The sequence below is a fragment of the Vipera ursinii genome, assembly GCF_947247035.1.
Source record: "Vipera ursinii genome assembly, chromosome: 13".
Taxonomy (NCBI): Eukaryota; Metazoa; Chordata; class Lepidosauria; order Squamata; family Viperidae; genus Vipera; species Vipera ursinii.
In genome coordinates this window covers 1,547,573-1,556,280 of record NC_139526.1, presented here as the reverse complement: position 1 = coordinate 1,556,280, position 8,708 = coordinate 1,547,573, and the positions used below count along the sequence as shown (strand labels likewise).

At 57.0% G+C, this 8,708-nt stretch overlaps 1 protein-coding gene across 1 annotated transcript; it reads right to left on the bottom strand.

Moving 5' to 3' along the window:
* Positions 1 to 3,604: 3,604 nt before the first annotated feature.
* LOC310646572 (heparan sulfate glucosamine 3-O-sulfotransferase 2-like) lies at positions 3,605 to 8,185 on the bottom strand (the record flags this gene model as incomplete). The annotated part of the gene is made up of 2 exons (XM_083373140.1): positions 7,695 to 8,185; positions 3,605 to 4,223 (listed from the first exon to the last, which is right to left on the bottom strand). Exons 1-2 carry the CDS (start codon positions 8,168 to 8,170, stop codon positions 3,605 to 3,607), a joined length of 1,095 nt encoding a protein of 364 aa, XP_083229266.1. The 5' UTR covers positions 8,171 to 8,185.
* Positions 8,186 to 8,708: the final 523 nt, after the last annotated feature.

The following is an 8,708-nucleotide window of genomic DNA, read 5'->3' as shown; positions in this document are numbered from 1 at the left end:
CATGCTCCTTCCTCAAAGCTAAAAGATTCTCCCCGAAGCTCCGGAGGGTGGGAGGGGCGGCCAAACCTGCCCGTCTTCCCAAAGCAATTTTTCCCCCAGTCTCAGACCGGATGGAGACAATTGGGGCTGCTCCCCCGGAAGCCCCCCTCTGGACTGCCAAAGGACTGCCTGGCTGTGCCTGGCTGTCTGGACAGAGCCTGCCTGCCAGTCCAAGGCTCTGCCCGGCCCTCTTGGCGTACAACCAAGGGACCAGTAACCAAGGAGCAGGAGCTGGAGGAAGGCAGGAAGCAGGGAAGTGGAAAGGATGGAGCCGGGGGGGGGGGGTTGGGTGGCTCTGGAGCAGCACGGTGCCCCCCCCAGGCAGTTGAGGTGGCTCAGCCACAGCCAACAGGGGCAAGGCAGCGGCAGCCCTGAGGGAGGGCAGTGGAGCCAGGAGCCACTGAGCTGAGGGGGGAGGCATGCAAGCAGTTCCCCCCACCCCATGCCTGGCAGGGAGGCGTTCTGAGGCCCACCTCCTGGCCATGGATCGGTGGCTAAGACAGGACCTGCTCAGCTGGGGAATCTGCAGCCTGCAGGAAGGTCTCCCAGTCTGTAGCAGAGTGAACTCTCTAAAGCTGGGGGGTGGGGGACGGAGGCCCCAGTAGCACTGGAAACAACTGCACCTCTGTGTGTGTGTGTGTGTGTGTGTGTGTGTGTGTGTGTGTGAGAGAGAGAGAGAGAGAGATGGGTGTGTGCAAACACACACAAATCTTGAACAGCCATCAGATAAGACCCTCTGATAGTCCTTAATTCCAAGGGATTGTGGATGCTGTTTCTTATGTTCTGCAAGAGGGATTAGTGTCTCAATTCAATCAGAATGCTGGAAGGGACCTTGGAGGTCTTCTAGTCTAACCCCCTGCTCAAGCAGGAGACCCTATACCAGGGGTAGGCAACCTTGGCTCTTTTATGACGTGGACTTCAACTCCCAGAATTCCTGAGCCAGCTGGCTCAGGAATTCTGGGAGTTGAAGTCCACAAGCCATAAAAGAGCCAAGGTTGCCTACCCCTGCCCTATACCATTCCAGACAAATGGCTGTCCAGTCTTTCTTAAAACAAACAAACCCTCCAGTGTGTCAGGTCCCCAAATCCTTATTGTCTCCCTTGCATATCCTCTTGTGCTCTTGCATTGGGGTCTGCCATTCTGCTGGGGGGGCGGGTATTTGCTTTCGCTTGGGATAACTTTTGCTTTCTGCTTTCTTTCTTCCACCTCCATCCACTTGAGAAAGGAATGTGTCTCTCTTATCAGGGAGACGGTTACAGAGAAATGAAACTGGAGGAGACCTTGAGATGCACGCCAACTGTGCCAGTTACCCGCACATCGTGCCACCTGTGGATTGGCTGGATTTCAAATGGACATTAAAACTTTGGTGGGAGAAGAAATATTACTGGTTTAACTCTTCCGTTTCAGTGGGTGTTTCCCCAGATCTCACTTGACTTCTTCCCTACTGTCACTGACCCCTAATAAAAGCATCCTTTTGAGACAATGCCTGTTTCAAGAGTTCTGCTTTCTTGGGTGGTTAACTGAGGTGGGTCCTCAGTGTTGGAGCACCCACAACGTCTGAAGGCAAATTGTTCCATTGGTTGTTCTCACTGTTGGGAAGTTCTTCCTTAGTTCCAGGTTGCTTCTCTTCCTGATCTGTTCCCATCTGTTGTTTCTTGACCTGTCTTCTGGTGCTTTGGAGAATGTTGAACCCCCCCCCCTTCTCTGTGATAGCATCTCAAATACTGGAATACTGCTATCATGTCCTTCTTTCTCTAGACTGGCCATACCCAACTACTGCAACCGTTCTTCATATGTTTTTGTTTCCAGGCCTTTAATCATCTTAGTTGTTCTTCTTTGCACTTTTTCCAAAGTCTGAACATTTCTTTTGTAATGTAGTGACCAAGGTTGGATGCAATATACCTGGTGTGGCCTTACTAAGGTTTTACAAAGTGGTACTAATGCTTCAGGTGATTTTGACTCTGTGCTTCTATTTATACAACCAAGAATTGTATTAGCTTTCTTGGCTGCTGCCGCACACTGCTGGCTCATATTCAAGTGATCTTCCACTAGGATTCCAAGGTCCCTCTCACAGTTACTGTTTTTGAGTCTCTTCTTTACATCACCCCCACTTAATATTTGAGATGTTGTAAGCAGCTGCACCAGGACCCCCTTGCTTGCATTGCTCCAATTAACTGCTAACATCGAATGTTCTTGCTTGACAAGAGATGAAGAAGCAGCTATTTCATATGTTAAACTTGTGTATTACTGTAAGAGCTAGAGTTAGATTATAGCTGGGAGGAGGGGGGAAGAAGATTGCACCTCAAGGCTGCCTGAAAAAAGAGAAGAACTTGGCGGGTTGTCTAACAAAAGAGAAACCGATTCTTCAAATTAATTGGAGAATGTGATTCATGACAGAAATAGAAAGGTGGAGAATTGTGTTTAATATATTGTGCAAAGGGGAGGGGAGTCAGATTCCAGCTTCCTCTAGCAAGCTTTTGTCAATATATAGGGCTCATAAAGGACTTTTAAGGTAAACAATGCCTCACTTGAAAAGCTCATCCCTTGGAAACTTGACTAAAACAGGAAGTCTAAAATGCAGGTGGAAACAGAAGCTCTTTTGAGGGAGACTGCCTGGCTCTTTGCTGGCGGGAGCTGAGACATGCCTCCCCCGGCAGAGGGGTCCGGATTGCCTGTCTGGAAACCCCTTGAAAGACCTGACCTGCCTCCGGCTGCTGAGGCAAACAAAGGAGAATGAGCAGAACAAGCGTGGGGGGGGGGGCCTGCCAGGGACCCTCTGCTTTGGAGAGGAGCTGCCAGCTACTCTGTACCAATGGGAAGCCACAGCCCTTCTGAGACGGAGATGGCAATGCCGCCGAGGGCAGCAGATGTACAGAAGGACTCCTGGCCCTGGCAAGGGCAGGATTTGGCAGACCTTGGCAGCTGGAGGAGGTGCTCCAGAACTGGGTGGGCCACACACAGCGCTCCTCGGGGGTGGAGAAAGACAGTTTTTCTCAGTTAAGGCTGAAATACATGCCCCCCCAGTACCCGTAGGAGAACCGAAAGCATCCCCCCCCGGAACCCGTGCCCCCTTCTCCCAGCAAAGGCACCTGCTGGAGCTCTGCCAGGCTGCCTTTGGGTTGGCTGGGACTTATTTCACAGGAAGGAAGAGGAGACAAGAGGCCACCAAGAGAGACTCTGGGAGAAGCCACGTGCTGAGCCTCAAGTACCCGTAATAGCAGAAACCTGTGCTTTATTCAGGGGAGGGGGCAAAACAGCCAGGGGAGTTGAGGGATGGGGACCTCATACAAGAGGACGTCTCCGAGGTTTCATGACTGCAGAGCTAGAAAGCAGATGCCCTCAGTGCTTACACCGTGCTCTTTATAAACTCTATTTCTATATATCAGTATGAAAAATAAAATCCATCCTTGGGCCTCTCATACCCTGACTGCACCACTGAAAAGTTCCTGAAGGCCTCCCCAACCCCGGCAGGATGGCCGTGTGCTGCAGGGGCCCTGGCCGGAGGGCTGGGCTTTGGCCCGCTGGGCCGGTCACCCACGGCCACAACGGAGGCAGACCGCCTCTCTCATTCCCAGCGGAAGTCTCGGCCCACGGCCTCATAGAAGCGGATGTTGTAGGGGCGGTAGAAGTCCTGCAGCTGCTCCAGCACCTCTGGGTCAATCTGGACGTGAGGCCTGCCTTTCGATTTCCCCAGGCAGCGGGGCAGCGGGCCTCCCCCGGCCTTCTTCAAGCAGGGGAAGCCCTTGGTCTTGTTGAAGAAGAAGTGTTTCTCGGTGATGACCCTTTTGAGGCCCAGGAAGTCCTGCACTTTAGCCATCTCCTCTGCAGGGTCCGTGATGAGCCGCTCCCCGCTGACAAAGTGGATCTGGGAGAGCGGGAAGTACTGGAGCCAGCTCTCCAGGTGCAGCGCGTAGAGGCCGATGCGGATGGCGCTCCAGGAAGTGTCCACCAGGCCGAGGCTGCGGTTGCGGAACGAGAGCCCCTCGAAGGTGGGGATGCCCGGCCTCTTGGAGAGGGTCTGGGTATAGTCCGAGATGGCCCTGGTGACAGGATTCCTCACCACCACAATCAGCTTCGTGTTCCGCGACATGTTGAAGATGCGCTGGGGGGCCTCTCTGGTGATGAAGTAGCTGGGCGTCTTCTCCATGGTGATCTGGCTCTCCAGGGTGCGGGGCATCAGGTGCCTGCAAAGGAAGGGCAGGCAGGAGTGAGGGGCAAAGGGGAGAAGTGACATGATGGGAGGAATTCCCCCACCACCATCTCGGGGTCTCCTTGGAAGTCACCAAAGAGATGCTATGAGAAACACCTTTGGCCTTCAAAGAGTGGAGGTGCTTCCCTCCAGGCAAGTTGAACATCTCCTAAAAGAGACAATTCTGCGGAATTATTTCACTATATTGTATTCTGCCTCAATCGATGGCATAGTAGTTAACACATAAATGGAAAACAATGTTAAAAATTCATAGTAGCCATAAAAACTAAACAATAAAATAACAACTCACAAAAATAAAATAAATAACATTAGAGATGGGCCATAATGAATCAAACGCTCTTCAGCATCTTTCAAAACACAATCAAGGAATCTTGGATCTTCTGACTGGACTCCTTGACCAGTAAACCTTCCATCCACGATGACCATCTAGTTTGTCTTTAAATATCTCCATCAAAGGAAACTTTGCCACTTCTCAAGGAAACCTCTTCCACTGCTGAATAGCTCTAACCACAAAAGAACCTGGTGTGTTTTGTCCCGTACTCTGGAACATCCCTGAAAAAGCTTGGCCATCTTCCTCGTCACAGTGTCTCAGATACTTGAGGACAGCTACCATGTGTATCTCCAGTCTTCTCTTCTCCAGGCTAAACATACCCAGAACTTCTGCATAACATTTTCCTTCTGGCCTCTGATCATCTTCCTTTCTCTTTGGATATGCCCCAGTTTGCTAATATCCTTCCTAAAATTCAGTGTGGACACAATATTCTAGTGCGGTTTGTTCAGTTCAGAATAGAGTAACAATGCACTCTTGATCCTGACATTATTCAGTGGATGCAACCTAGAACTGAATTTGGCACATGTGCATCTTGTAATCTAGCGCAAACCACACTTTGATAAAAGTTCTGCTAGAATTTCACGCAAGACTTCATGAGCTGAAGTCAAGGCACATTATTCCAACTAGGGTGGTCAAGAAAGGAGATCAGGCATCAGGTCTGATGGCTTATAGGATTCCCCTGCCCTGGTCTGGGCCACAGAGATCCACCACATCCTGTAGGCAGCAACCACCATTAAAATGGGGCTCCTGAACTGCGGATTCCACCCGGGCGTTAGAGTGCTGGGGACATTTTGGAAGAACAAAATCCCTGCTCCTAATCTCTTAGGAAACCACAATAGGGAAATGGTCTTCCGGATCCAAAGCCTGGCCTCTGAGGGCCCCGGGCCCCCTGTACTTCCCAGTGCTGCTGGCTGGGGAGTCTGCCTGGGGGCCCCAGTCTGGGATGGCTTCCTCCTCGGCTTTTGCAGCACCCCCTTCGCATCAGTAGGGAAATGCCCCCCCCAGTTTGCAAGGCAGGGAGGGCCTGCTGCAGCCTGGCTGAAGAAGCAGCTGGGAGTGCCTGAAACTGACAGAAAGCCGGGCCAGCTCCCTATTTTCCGAATGAGCCAATCTGGAAAAAAGATTACTGATCTAAAGGCTCATTTCAGGATGTTGTTAAAGTGGATCAGCACAAGAACGTGGCCTCTCCTCTCCCAGGTCAAACAGGGCCCTCTGCTCTCCTGCTCTGCCTGGTTAGAGAAGAGAGCGCTGATGCTAAGGGCAGATGCTAGGAGGCAAACGACTGGTGGAAGGCGGCGAATGCTGATTTCAGAGAGGAGGGGGCCTTGTACTTCTTAGTGACTCTGGTGTGGGGGGGGCACTTCAGCTGACTTGCCTCCAAGGTAGCAACTGACCACATTACAAGTTTACCTGCCTGACAACTGTGGTTGGCTTGGGCCGCTTTAAGAAGGAAAGTGTTACTTTTACCCAGACACAGTGAGCAGCATCGTCATCCTCTGATTGAAGGCAAGATGAAGCTCGCCCCATAAGGAAGGGTGGGGGGCAGGATGGGGATAACATCTGCTCAAGTGGAAGAAGGAACGTGGCTTTGAAGCAGCTTTGCCTACTGCCCTGGGCAAAAAGACCCCTCGCCTGGGGTGAAGGAGATTCTCCCTGTAATGGCTCAGGCCTCACCCGGGGGGGGGGGTCTGAAGATGCCCAGAACCTCCGTCATTCTGCACTTTGCTCCGTGTTCTCCTGATCGCAAGGCAAATGCCGGTGGGAGCTGCTGTACAGGTCCAATGGGAGAGGCTGGCCCTCTAGAAAGAAGGCTAAACGGCGTAGTGAAGGATTTCATTTAAAAGAAATATTTGCCCAATGGGATGGGACAGTGGGGAACGTCAGCAGGAGCAGACAGTTCCATCCAGGGCTTACTGGTTCTGCACCTTCTGAAGGAGCCACTCTAGAAGACCACGGGGACCTCCAGAGAAGATGCTTCCAGATTGGCTCCTGAACCGCCTTCCCACAACAAAAGCCTCTCAGCGGGGACCCTTGGAATGGACCCCCTCCCCAAATGCCCCTCATTCCACTGAGCCAGGTGCAGAGGTGCCCTTCCAGAGCAAGGCTGGTTGCCCAACCCCTCAGGCCTCCATTGGGCTCCCATGTTCCATGAAGGGAAATCTTAGCTTACAATTAGAACCACAAGAACATTAGAGGCCAACCAGTCCACCCACCCGCTGCTCTAGCACAGGAAAGGCCCTGCTGAGCTTCCTCCTCCAGATCAGACCAGCTGGAATGCAGGCTGCCTCTCGGCTCCCACTCCTCTTCTTTCCCTGCCCTCCCTTTGTGCCAAACGGAGGCGGAGAGGATCTTGGCGCCGTCAGAGCTGCAGAGAGTTTGAAGCCTCCTTCTCAGCATCTTGAGCCAAGGGGAGCGAAGGCTGCACGGGTCGCCTTCGCGCCCTTTGAGGGCTTGGACAGAGGATCTAACGCAGGCAGGTGTGGAAGTGCCCAGAGTGAGGCAGCCATGGACTGGCTGACTGACTGGCACACCTGGTGGCGGAATCCACGCCTGTCATTTGGAGACCTCCTTGGGCAACTGCCACGCCTGGGCCCTCCGGACTGGGAGTCTCACTCCTGGCCTGGAGGGAGGCGCTTCCCTCGGCAACTCAGGTGGGAAGGTAAGTGGGCTTTCTGCGAGGGGCGGGGCGCTCTGGAGGTCGGAATAGCGGATTCTCCCCGCCTGCCTAGATGAGGATTCCCGGGAAAGCCGCAGTCGGGAAGACGGCCCAGAACCCGCCGGCCCTGGGGCACCTGCTGGGGCTCCTGTCGTGCAAGAAACCGCCAGGCCGAAACGTGGGGCGGACGGGGAGCAGAAGCGCCGCTTCCTGCCGCCGCCACCGTCCGCACGCGCCCCTGCCCGGGGGTGGGAAGGCGGAGGCTCGGCGGGGCAGCCGGTCGCGCGAGGCGCCTCCGAAAGCGCGCTCCGGGCGCCGGGCAGGGCAGGGCAGGGTGGCGGTGGAGCCGGAGACGCGGGCGCCGCTGTGGGGTGCTGACGCTCCGGCCCCGACGGAGAGCAGAGCGCCGTCCTGGGCGCCCGCTTCCCGAGCTTCGCCCCGCCGCCCCGCCGCCTCACCTGTACCACTCCAGGCCCCGCTCGTAGTGCCGGTCGAAGAAGTGGGGCTCGGTGCCCAGGGCGCGCACGGCCGGGTGGCCGCGGATGAACTCCAGCACGGCGCGGGTGCCGCCCTTCTTGACGCCCACGATCAGCGCGTGCGGGAGCCGCTTGGCCACGGCGGGCTTGCTCCGGCCGCTCCCGCCGCCCCCGGCCCCGGCGGGCCGGGCCGAGGGGGCGGGCGGGCCCCGGGCCGAGGAAGGCGCGGCGGCGGCGGCGGGGCAGGCGCGCCACTTCTGCAGAAGTTTCTTGCGGGCGGCGGCGGGCAGGGCGGGCGGGCAGCGGGCGGCGGCGGCGGCGGGGTCGGCCGGCGGCCCGGGGGCGCAGCAGAGGAGCAGCAGGCGGTAGCAGAGGCAGCTGCCCGAGAGCGAGAGCAGCGCGCCCAGCAGCAGCGCCCGGCAGCGCCGCAGCCGCCGCCTCCGTCGGCCAAGCGCCATGGCTCCATTGCCGGCGGCGGCGGCGGCTCCCCGGCTGGCACCGGCGCGGGGTCGGGGCGCGCGGGGCCGGCGAGCTCGGCGGCCCGCCACTACCGGCCCCGCTCCCGCTGCGGCGCCTCTTTAAGGGGCCGCCTGACGTCAGCCGAGCCGGAGCCGCCTCCTCCTCTGCCGGCAGGTTGAGCCCCCGCCCCGAGTGGCCGCGGGGGCAGAGCGCGGGTTCCGCGGGGCGCCGCTGCCCGCGGGCTGCCAGCTGAGAGGCGGAGGGGGGGGGAGACCCGGCGCGTAGGGTAGCCGGCGCGGGGGCGAGCGAGGCGCCGCTTCTTCCCGGGGCCCCGGACGACGGGGCGGCTGTGCGCCGGGGACGGCCCCGCTTCGCTTCCGCTGGCGCTGCCTGCAGGACGGGCGTCCGCTCGGGGCGCCCCGGGTCCGGGGGCGGCCTCGCCCAGCCGCGCGAGGTTCCTGTGCTGCCCGCACTCCCGGCTCCTTCGTCCCTGCGCCCCTGGCTCTCGGGTCTCGGAGATGGACGGGCGGTTGCGCT